Here is a 12,649-nt window from a genome sequence, read left to right as displayed (position 1 = left end):
AAGTGACAAACCTCATAGAAATAATGGTTTTTCCTTTGCATATCTCACAATGCTATTGAAACAACTACTAAATATTAATTTTAATGTAGAAAGCTGAAAATCACATGACAATAAATAAAATCTGAGAAAAATGCATAGATAAATATAAATTGCACCATGTAATGCAGGTTCCCCTAGAAAGCCTAAGAAATGTCTTACGCTTAGTCTGGCCTTTTATTTCCAAGCTGGATATATTTAATTTTTTAAAATAACAATAATTCTATCACTCAAGTTGCTATAAAATTCTACTGAACTATAGCTTTAAGAAAGACAAAATGCCACTCCAATTATTCAGGTTGTGCATTTAATGCCTCACTGGACTTGCAGCTCTAATTCTCAGAACTTCAAGTGAGGTTTGACAATTTGGATCCTTAGGAACATTATTTTCTTTCAAAATAAACAAACGTAGTTGTCTCTGATGTGAATACTTAGTAGTGTTCAGCTATCAAAACAATCTAGGATGAGTTATATATTTATTTATTTATTTCTGTTACAGGATGAAAATAGTTGAACTTAGATTTATTTTTATAGAAAATAAAACATACACTAAGATTTACTAGTATTCAATAATAAATAGATTGACACTGGTCTCCTCTCTCAGCCCACATGTCCAAAGGTCAGTTGCTCTGAATGACAGAGCGGAAAACCTGAGGAAACCCCATAATTTAGAGAGGCTACTAGCAACACCATAATTTGTTTTTAGGGTTAGTTTTATGAAAACTAGATTATCAAACCTATAAACCCACGCAACCTGTCACACATAAACTGCAGTGTATTCTAGTGCCCCCAAATCAAATAAATTATGAGATGAGTTTTTAAAAAAAAATCATTGAAATTAAGGGCTGCAAGCTGGGCCAAACAAATTCCCAGTAGACAGCTGAGAGTTGGTTAGAGAAGAGGGAGAGGGTGGCAGGAGGAGTGGTAGTTTCGTTGCGATGCCTTGGGAGAGAAAAAGGGAGCTGAGCTGAAGAAACTTCAGGAAAAGCAGACCTGGCGCCTGGCGGCTCTGCTGTGTTTGCAGAAGGGGAGGGGGCTGAGCTTTGAGCAAACAGCCGCCGGGATCTGCTGGAGTGTGAGTGCGCCCTGAACACTGAGGTGCTGTGACACGCTGCAGGGCGGGAAGGGTGTCGGTTCCAGCTGGTACAGTGTGTGAGCACCCTCCCCCCCAGGGGGACGCGAAGAGGCCACGCGTCGGCAGCTCAAGCGTCGAAGCTCTTCTGCTCTGCTGGGGCCACAAGGCGTGCCCACAGGCCCCCGCACTCGGAATCTGAGAGAATAAATGCAGCAGGACTGTCTGTTCTATGTTGGTGCTCAAGTCATGCAGGAATCTGAGACACAAGCAGATTTCATAAGAATACTGAAGAAATATGAATAGTTCTCATCATGAGTGTGGTAAAAGGGACCAATGTGATCAAAAGCATCAGGAGCATGTCGGCCTCCTTCAGAACAGTCCAGGTTTTCCAAGATTATCAAATTATTGCTGCATATCTGGAACCTAAACCTTTACTGGATTCCAACATATATTATTCAGGATTTAGACGAATCAATATTTTCCTCTACAAAACAACTTCTTTCTCATTAAGCTGAAACATTATTTTCCACAACTGACTTTCCATTCATACAGAGCACTGGAGATAGAATAGTTGTTTGAGCACTTTCACTGGTGGGGATTTCATTTGATTGCTGGCTAACCCAATACTTCACATCAAGTTTACATTGTTTGAAAAGAAACCTTTTTAAAACATATATATTTTTTTTTAAATAAAGCTGTGCTACAGTTGTTTTTCCTGTGGTTTGCCTTTGTGTCTCTATGCAAATGAGCGATAATTCTACATTCTACTTACTCGACATTTGCCAGCTTAATGATTGCTTTAGACAAAAGCACTGGCCAGAGTTCAAATTCACAAGTTGTAGCTGGAAGCAATAGATTGTTATCTTCGTCAAAAGGCAGGAGGTCATCAATGGTTATCTTTCTCCAGCAACCCTACAAACGGGAAGACAGGAATGTATCACCATCAGTGGTTTGTATTTCTTTTACCCCTACATGATTATACAGGGAGGGGAAAAGGAGGTTTACCATCATGGGTATGTGACACGGAGTTTATTCTCGTATTTTTATTTATTAATTATTATATTATCTTCTACACAAACAACTGTAAACCTACTTTTGCTCTACCCCTGCATCCTGCTGACATTATTATTTACTGTTTTATAACATTTTTATAATTTTATTTTAACTTCTTACATCTAAAGACTGGCATACTGGTCTTCAGTACTACTCTGCCTCAGAGTTTTAGCTTATTATTTTCCTTAGTGTAATCACAGCACATTCAAATCCGGACATAGACAAGCATCTGTCTTTACTGATGAGGTCTTGCAAGCACATCCGTGCGAGCCCCGCCCTACACAGTGCAGCACGTTAGTGCTTCCAACGGCAGAACCGCAACACTAGGCACCCACGCATGAACTGGGGCATAATTAAAGAACTTAATATAGTCATACAGAAAATTTTCCAAATATAACTTTAGTAATTATTATTTATCCCGATAAGCTCAGTGATCTTATGCTTCTAACGATCATGCTGCTCCCATTCATAATTAAAGATCTAATTTTTTAATGTGAAGTTAATTAATGCTTTATTTAATAAAATCATTATATATTCACCTATATGCATATTACTTTCACAATTAAAAGATTGAAACAACAATAACATTAATGATTGTGAACTCAAAGTGTTTTTTTTAACTTTGGTTTTACATATAAAATTTATTATAAATTGATTCCTTCACCCAATAAATATTTTCAGCAGTGATCCAAGCATTGTGAATCCAAACACTGACATCACACAGTACCCATATCATTTCATTGAATTTTTAAAGTTTAGCGAGGAAAGAAATATATGCAAACAATATAAAATACAATACGTTCAACCTCCTCTAGGACCACGAAAGAAAAGTGTAACTAATTTTGCTAATGTCTTCACAAGGAGGTGGCATTTAAATGCAACAGCCAAGGAACACTGTATTTTCCCCAGGTAGACAGGAGCAATAGAGTAAAAAATGTTTTCTTTGTATGACACTTGCGACTATAAACTTGCATTGCCTAATTTAGTGGTTATATGTATTTTTCTTTCTTCCCCAATAGATCAAAATGGAATCCTATGAAATGTTCAAGAAACTCACAGGAGGACAGGGAAAGGGAAACAAATACAAGAAAACAAAACAAAACAAAAAAATAGACATAACAGAGTGAACAATAAAATGGCAGACTTAAACCCCAATTATATCAAATATAAAGTACACACAAATCAGAATAAAAGAGTTACTAAATATACTGATCAACATTAAGAATTTGCAAGTATTTTGATAGAAAAAATAATTACACATGTAGAAATCCTAGAAAAAAATAGTCATGCAAATGGCCAAAAATCTTTACACAAAGATGCTTTTTTACGGCATTATTTGTATCGGTAAAACACTGGTCCATGACCCAAATGTCTGTCAATAGGAGATTAGTAAAATATGTGTAGTCGTTGTATTCGAACAATGGAAGACAAGGTAGATAAACTGGCATAAAAAATGTCCGTGGTTAGGAAAAAATACTTTCAGAGCAATAACTACTACATGATCTTATTGTTGCTACAAATTATACAAAGTAGGGTTTGCATAGGTTTACGAAAAAGAAGTTTAGGAGGATATACAGAAGTCATTTTCTGTGATGTCTATGTAGGTAGAGTCAGGGAACTTCCACGTCTACTCTGAACATTTTAACAGTGTTTGCATTTGTTTTACTAAAAGCATGTAGAAAGTTAATAATGGAATAAGAATAAAAAAATTATATTTTGTAAAAAAGTAATTGAGTGCTAGAAAATGGTATATATCTTATTTATATAGTTTAAACAACAACAAAAATATCACCAGGTGGGAGAGAGTTTGTTTCAAATGCCGACGGCAGGCTCCCCCCAGAGACTGACTCAGGGGGTCTGGGCTGGGCCATGGGAAGCACCCAAGGTTTTCTGCATCTCCACAGTTTAAGAAACTGAATTCAGGCCTGGCCAGGTAACTCAGTTGGTCAGAGCATTGTCCCAATAGGCCAAGGTTGTGGGTTTGAGCCCCAGTCAGGGCACATACGAGAATCAACCAAGGAAGGCATAAATAAATAAATGAAACAATAAATTGATGTTTCTCTCTCTCTCCCCCCCCTCCCTTCTCTTTCTCTAAAAATCAACTAAAAAAAGAAACTCTGAATTCTACAACAGTATTGTCCTTAAAAAGTACAAGATTTAATCAGAAACAAAACTAATACTTTTTTTATATCAATAGCTTGATGGCAGGAAAATTATTGGTTCCAATGTGTGTGTTTTCTGTTCTGATTCAGAGACAGATGAAAGCATTGGGACCATCAGAGAAAGGCTGCCAAGAACAATGCATATTTCGAGTGGAAGCAATGACTTAATTTGTTTTTTTCAAGGAGCCAAAAAACGCTGCCATTGGGAAGTACCTGGCAAGACTGTGCCCCAGTAGCAGTATTATCTGTGCTGTTTTACGATGCTGTTCTTTACGCTACGCGGTACCTTCTAGTCTGGCAGATGTCAAAGAGCCTTGATGCTGTTTACTGAGATTCAAACTGGAAATAATGGGAATAGTTTTATGGGAAAAACTGCTGTGAAAATCTGAACTTTAAATGTCATGTAGAGAGGCTCTGAGAGGAAGGTTTGCCTCTAAGGAGTGATTAAGGTAAATGCTTCATGGGGACAAGAGGAAAGGGAGAGGAATCTATATAACAAGGCAGAGAAGGGAAATCCATGTCCAATCAGGACAAAAGGTAAAAAAGCATCAATAAATTGAAGGGGGAGCAGTGAGGAGACTCAAGGGGGACAAGATGTGACAGGGGAAGGAAAGTCAATACTGGGCAGAAGATGTGCCTCCAGTGTCTTATACTGAATTAAGCAGAACAAGGAAACAAAGCATATTTTTATGAATGTGTTTCTTAAATATCTGCAGTGAAAATCAAAGGATAGACATTAAACACGGAACTAGAATTGGAAGGAAAAAAAATCAAAAATTAAATTGTGTATGTCTGAAAAGGGTCAAAAAGAGAAAAAAAACATAATATACTTTATTTTGTGAGAAAGTACTCACTCTGATTCTTTACTACACCTACCGTGCACATAGGCATCGACTCAGCCCTGACACCTGGGTGGGATATTGGAGGACTGAGCATTAAAACAGGACAGACACTTAGCAAGTTTGGGCACAGAGACCCCAACAAGGCCAAACTGCAGAAAGAACCGTGCAGAGCATGGCCGGCGGTCACCCAATACCTCTCCCTCTTCACACCCTCCCTCCAGGGCCACTGTTGGGTGAGTGAACGTCCGGTTAGCTCATCATGGGCTTTTTCCCGGCTCGACCAAGGGCCAGGAAAAGAAATGACCTGACCCCTTTTCTTCTACAGTAGGAGGCAGCAATGGGAAGAGAGAAGGGGGGAAAGACTAAATCGAAGAAGGAAACTAACAGTGTTGAGAGCCTCAGGATCTTTGCTAGGTTCTTTCACATAATTTACCACATTTTATCTTCTTTGTCCATGACCTGTTTTCTTATCTATTATCTTGAGAAATGTGGACCCTTTGCCTATGTACAAGGGACCCTGAGGGGCTCATGTGGCCCAACAATGGGTCTAGAAATGCTGAGGGCCAGCAAAGCTTTCTCTCGGTGTCAGTGAGCAAGACCATGACCATGCACTTCAGCACTGAGTGCCAGCCAGCCGCCTGCCAAAACAATCCATATGGAACCAGTTATGTTTCGGTGCTCAGCAGTCTGGCAGCATCCCCACAAGCCACTCCTTAGATGAGGGCAATGAAGAAACAGAGCCAGCTTTGTCTGACTGCCACCTGCCCAGCCCTCTTCCCTCGAGGACTATGTTATCTAAAGAGACAGGTTGAATGATTGGATCGGTTTGAGATTTCCAAGTTGGACTAAATATCTTTTTCTTTTCTTTTTTTAAAATTTCTGAATCCAAGTAGGTTTGGGCTTGTCAGAAACCAGTATAGTTAAAGAGAATTAAATCACATTTTCTTTGCAAAATGGAATATAGTGTTAATAAATTTTGACCCGTCTCGAAGGAAATTTGAAAAGAAGGAAGGATGCCAGGAAGCAGGGAGAGAGACAGAGAGATTGAAACTAATACAGTTGGTTTCATTCTTTGCTGATGCTGTTTTGAAATTCTTAATAACTTTGAACTCCATCTCGATTCGGATTTAGGTGAATGTGCGGGAGTGGGGACCAAATTCCCAGACATCTGACCTCCTCGCCCTTCCGACATTTCCCTTCTTTCTGTCATCCCTAACCTCTACCTACGAGGCACCCGCTTTCCCAGTGCCATAGCCTCCCTCTCACGCCTCTGCACACATTTAAAACTCTGAAGTCTAGTCTGCTAGATCTGCCTCCTGGTTGATAAAGAAGATAAAGGGATTTAAGAATTTATTTTCTCTTCTAATAACATTTTGACTTTCAAGTTCTATTGTCTTGCTGTGAATATAAAAAAAAAAAAAAAAAAAAAACCCCGAAATTCTATTTTGGAAAACAGAGGCTAAGATTACCTTCTTTGCTTTCACCTTCCCGCTGTGATGATCCTATGTATTCCCAAGCATTGGTCTTTCACCGTTCCCTGCCCCAGCAAGACGGATGGCTTGGGCTCATTAAGGAAAAAGTCATGTTCTTAGACATATAGAATGGAATGGTTAACTGTTTATACTCTGCCCACTCCTTCAAATGTTCAAGAGCATTCTCAGTGACTAGGACCAGCTTCACGGGTACATGGCCTTTCACACAAGACCCCAAGCTCAGGAGGACCTCATACTTGGTTTAAAGTGCTGCTATCACTGTCTTGAAATTCCTAAAATTTTTGAACAAGGAGTGTCTGCAGACCATGCAGCTGATCTTGCCTGTGACTCTGGGCCTTCAGAAAGAGCATCCCATCACTAACAACCCAAAGGTGTCGAATCTACGAGCATTGCTAAATGTGCCGTGAGTCTACTTTGCCATGTTAACCGAGGGGGTTTTTGTGTCTCTATTTGTACTTCTTACTATCCCATTTGCTTCTTTTTAGGCAGAGGTAAAAGCTTCTGTGTGGGTGTAATATTTCTTAACATGAAAATAAATCTCAAGTTTAGGACAAAAAACGGATGGGATCAGTCCCTCAGCAGCAGGAAATGCCAGGAGAGAAGGAGCGGGCCATGAGCAAGTACTTCTGCCTACTCATGACCCCAACAGCCCATCACGGAGAAAAGGGGGAGGGAGCGAGCCTTGTGCACCCACCTGCCTGCACAGCCCGCCGGCCTGAGGGAGAGACCGCAGGGCTGCACCTGCCTGGCCCGGGGGCACCAGTTTAAAAAGCAGAGGGAACCAGTATCACAGGAGAAACAACTGTGTTGCTTATTAATCCCAAATTACATACACAGGACATTTCCCCCTAGTAGCTACCTGACTGATATCCTGCATAAACCGCATTATTTTGTATTGGCCTAGGTATCAGCCTCTAAGGCAAATATGTTTCAATATTAAGGACAGATGAATTTTAATGCACATGAACATGAACTTACCATCCAGTAAAGTTTCACAACATACTTTCCATAGCTATTGAACAAAGGAATGTGGCCCTTCACAGCTTTGCAGAGAGAGTATATGTGTTCCCAGGGCTTCCAGATGAGAAGAGGAGATTCCCCTGTAGTCCCTTTAAAATTATCGTTGAATATCTTCCACACTGCATAGATTTCGCTGATGATCCATCTCATCAGCTAGAGACAAAAACCACCAGTGTTAATTAGTTATTTTTTAGCTGTTGGCACTGTAATTTAAGGGGGAAATCAGTTGAAAATCTACCTATTAAATTCTATAGGTAATGTGTTCACATTTTGATTTCTGACCTGCAAAATAAAGTCATAGATCTTGCCTATGTTTTCAGGAAATAATGTCATATTACAGGCTAAAACGTGTAATATTAAACACACTCTTAGCTATAAGCTGTCTTCCAGAGTAAACAGCCAATGACCTCCATTTGACATAGACCTTCATTTGAATTCTGTGAGGGGTGGGGAGGGGGGAACTGAATGCTTCTAAAAACAATGATTTACTTCGGAGTTAACTTTTTATAAATGAGGGAGCTACTCTTCTGTAAATTTTGAGAAGTTTGATGAAAAAAATGATTTTTTTTTTGGTCAATAGAACCAATTAGACAAGGAATAAGACGTGAAAATTTTAAAGATTGCACACACACTTAAATATGCTCTAAATTCATATTTTATGTGTTGATCTATAGGTGCAGAAATGCTCCAAGTAAAACTTCCACTTGCATTGCTAAAACTTGCAGGAAAGCACTGTGGGGACCTGAGCTTTAGAGTAGAAAGACAGACCCCTCTGTTCCCGGGCAAGTCACTTCAGCCTCTCTAAATTTCAGCTTTTCATCTTTTAAATGTACGTTAAGCTATCTATTTCTCAGTATTCTTTGTGAGTAATAGAAACAATGCGTAGGAAATCTCTAGGTCACAGTGGGTGTTAAGTAAAGCCATTATTACCCCCATGAGTACTGGCTTTTCTGAAATATTCATCTTGTGTTTTACTACCTGGAGTGTGCAGAGATTAAATACTTAAGACTGACCTCATAGGATTTACATTTTTCTTAATTTGCTTTATCTAGGAGCTTTTTAAAATTTTGGTTAAGTTGAAAAAAGGCCAATTAAATATCCTCTTGTGTATCTGAAAATACTATCTATTATTTTATACTTTTCTTCCCTTGAAAAATAAAAAGTCTAAAGTCTATCTGTGTTTAGGATCCATAAATCTGCAGATCATGTTGTGCTGATGTTGGTGAAGATATTAAACATAAGAAAGACAAAGGGTTCAAATCAGTAATGACTATGTTCCACTCCTCTAACTGTTCTTAAAAGGAAAGAAGCAAAAATCCCCCATGTCTGAAATAACTACTTTGGGGAAGTGGAACGAGTCTGCTTCTGATGGATAACAGCCAGGGTGGGGCATGGGGAAGTGCATGCCCACACGAAGTAGGACGCTGTGCTGAATATCTGGCTTGTTCAGAGGCGGTGTTGCAAGCAAGCTGCACCCTATCATTTCCCCTACATCAGCAAGTCAAATAATATAACACCCAACTCTTGGAGAGCAACTTTAAGTCATTTGCTAGGCACTTGGATCTGGAGGAGAAACGCCTAGACTGTGAGAAGCTGGTCCCCTGGGCAGAAGAGGGGAACAAGCAATACTGATACTAACATTCTCCCACAATTAGTATGCTAAACTCAAAGGACCTTCTCTTTCCCTCTGAATGTCCTGTGTATTAAATGCTCAGTTATACCAAAACTTAAAGGTGAGCAAGGGAGAAGTGAGACTGGGAGTTGTTGGAGCAGGTCCGGAAGGCATTTTGCATCGAGGCTTTAGTTCACGCTTCCTACATACCTCACTGCAGAGTAAGTGTTCATTTACTGAAAACAAGTCAAACTGGGTTTCATCCTTCACAACTACTGGAACCTGAAATAAAAAATTGTAAAGAAGCTATTATTCCTTAGGATAATAAAGGAAATGTAGCTCATCTGATTTCATTTCTCACAACCAGAGACATCAGAAGTAAAAAGTAAGCACATTATTCCTGTTACAGGTGTAGGTGACATTAATTTAATAATATAATGCCTATAAAAATACAATATTTTAACATACAAATACAATGTTATACGATATGATGCATGCAGATAAACTCAACATGCATAAACTGAGAGTTTAAAATTGTGATCTGAAATTTAAATTAACCACTCAAGTTAAAACTGATGCTCAGTTAATATCTGGTAGCTAAAAAAATATCTTCATCCTGGATAAAAAAAATATCAACTGTGACAGCTTTCTAAATTCCTGCCCCACTTTAAAATGTATTAACTAAATGTTAATTATAATTGATTATAATTAATCCATTCATTCATTAGAGATTAAAAAAGTATTGGATACCTCAAATTTGAAGGGTTGACTTAATAGACATATGCTGACAAATGAAAAGGAGGAACTAACCATTTGTAAAAGACACAAACACTAAGGCGATGATGTTTCAGCATCTCCATCCCCTTTGCCTGTACCTGGGCAAGATAAACCTTCAGACACCTTACAGCTGTTTAGTATAATCAATAGTTAAGGGCCTTGGCCACCAATATCTGGTTCTTAGAAATAAACAGATCCGCTCCCCCACTCTGTGATCAGGGCTCGCTAACCTTCCTGGTGAAGAATGGCCCGTGTGGACTCTGATATCTCAAATCGGGGCCTTTACGTTGTTGAATAACTTAGCTTCTCTCTGACTTAAATCATGACTTAAATCATGTCCTCTGACTCCACCTTTTGCTTAGAGTGTCCTGGGGTATGTTTCTAGGCTGTGCTTTTTAAATCGCGGATTGCAATTATTTACTGATTTATGAAATCAGTTTAATGAGTCAGCTGTGTGTGTGTGTTCTATCATCTATCTATCATCTATCTATATCTATCTATCTATCATCTATCTATCTATCTATCATCTATCTATCATCTATCTATCATCTATCTATCATCTATCTATCTATCTATCTATCTATCTATCTATCTATCTATCTATCTATCTATCTATCTATCTATCATCTATCATCTATCTATCATCTATTGGGACAAACTAGAACAGAGTAAATCTTACATAGAAAGGCCTTTACTATTTTGCGGAATTTTTGTCTAAACTTTATATATGTCTATATTTAATGAGTCTCAATGTAAGATGTATTTATCACTGTGTACCTAGACATGAAAACTTGAAAACACTATCCTAAGGCTTTCCTAGCCAGCTGCACTTCCAGTTCTGGCTGTTCCTATTCATACACCAACACGATGGAGCCAGAGGAGGAGGCAGTGAGCAGTGAGAGTAGAGGTAGATGGATGGCAATATTATGATAAATGTTAGTGGAAATATCCTCAACAATGACGAGTAAACTTATTTTTAGCATAAGTGTGTCTCTGAGAATTAAGCTACGCTAAAAAGAAAAAACATGGTTCATAAACCTTTTCTACTTATTCGAATTTATGACACTCCCATTTCCTGGAATTCATATCCCTTATCTGCATGGAACGCACACTCTGCACCTAAACTGAACAGAGCTTGAATATTATTAACAATACATTGATACTAAGTGCATTATATTAACACCATAAATTGGTATTCTTTATGTCATTGATACCTAACATTGTAAGTAATTTAAAGGCATGCTTCACGTGTATTTGATTTCTCGTATTTAAATTGTCTTACAAGCAGACTTGCCATAAATACTCTGATGAAGAGAGATGTGTCTATTTTTCATTTTAGTGTTTTTAAATTTAGGATTATCTGACTTTCTCAACTAGTAACAGTAATTGAAGAATACGGTGGATAAACTGTATTTTCTTGCATTCGTAGCAGTGCTTACAAAGGATAAAACTTTCAGGGATGAAATCACTTTGTGTAGAAACAGAGATTCAGTGGATTCCATGATATATGGGAGAATCAGCTCCGTTATAACCATTTGACTAGCTAACTAGGAACCAATTAAGCCTAGTGATTTTCTATGCATTAATTGAACATAATAAAAGATCCAAGAAGGGGAAAAGGCATTAATGATAATTAAGCCCTTGGAAACACCAAATATATTTAAATGAACATAGCTATTAGGAAGATAGACCAGTGGGTCTAAAGTTTAATGTACATAAGAGCTATTTAAAACAAAGTTTTCTCAGGTGATGTCCCAGTTGGTATGACTCAGGTGGCTGGGCACAGGGTCCAGGAGTGGAGGTGGCCCTTGGAAAATGCTTAACAATCCCCATAATTTGACCCCATGGAGAGAAGGAAAAGAAAGCCAGGCTCTAAACAAAATTTCAATATTCAACTGTACTGATAAACATTTAATTATCATTTAAATACCAAAATGTAATTACTTATTACTGTATACCACAGGAAAAAATACGTTAAATTGTTTAAAAAAATGCAGAGTTTCATAATTAGCATTTTATATCCCATCATTAATATGTATTTTGCCTAATAATAAAAATACTTCTTACCTTATTAATTAAAAAATCCTGTGGACGTTTCCAGGAATAAACTTTCAGTGATGGTGGTAATTCAATCTTGCCTTCAGGGTCTTCAAAAAAATGCTACGTAAAGATATATTGAGATTAGTCAAAGAACTTATATGCTTATCTGCACAACCTATGGACACAGACATTGGTATGGGGAAGGTTTGGAGGTGGGTGGATGCCGGGTGGAGGGGATCAATGGGGGAAAAAAGGAGGCATCTGTAATACTTTCAACAATGAAGATAAATTTAAAAAAAAGATATACTGAGTTTTATCTCCATATGGTTTTATTAAAATAAAAACAACTCGATCTTAATAAAAATTAATAAATGCATAGATCAGTAAATAGGCATTTATAGAGCACTGGGTATGTTTGTTCTCAGAGCTAGTTCTAAGATGAAGTATTTGGAAAATGCTGAAGTTAATGACATTGTATTTAATTAATGAAACCTTGATTGACGGTTGAGTAGCATTTTGATTGGAGAAGAAAAAGTACA

General features: G+C 38.0%; 1 protein-coding gene across 1 annotated transcript in view; it reads right to left on the bottom strand.

Annotated features, from left to right (window-relative positions):
• The window catches only part of ADGB (androglobin), a 101,204-nt gene that overhangs the window by 74,052 nt on the left and 14,503 nt on the right, over nucleotides 1-12,649 (bottom strand). The window contains exons 3-6 of the mRNA XM_087817778.1: nucleotides 12,138-12,230; nucleotides 9,504-9,575; nucleotides 7,640-7,834; nucleotides 1,884-2,023 (exon numbers count right to left, since the gene is read on the bottom strand). Coding sequence (XP_087673904.1) covers nucleotides 1,884-2,023; nucleotides 7,640-7,834; nucleotides 9,504-9,575; nucleotides 12,138-12,230 — 500 coding nt within the window. The remainder of the gene's footprint in view (nucleotides 1-1,883; nucleotides 2,024-7,639; nucleotides 7,835-9,503; nucleotides 9,576-12,137; nucleotides 12,231-12,649) is intronic.

This window comes from Miniopterus natalensis, chromosome 5 (assembly GCF_054644295.1).
Source record: "Miniopterus natalensis isolate mMinNat1 chromosome 5, mMinNat1.hap1, whole genome shotgun sequence".
Classification (NCBI taxonomy): Eukaryota; Metazoa; Chordata; class Mammalia; order Chiroptera; family Miniopteridae; genus Miniopterus; species Miniopterus natalensis.
The sequence above is the reverse complement of the archived record's forward strand: the minus strand, read 5'-3'. Positions and strand labels throughout refer to the sequence as shown.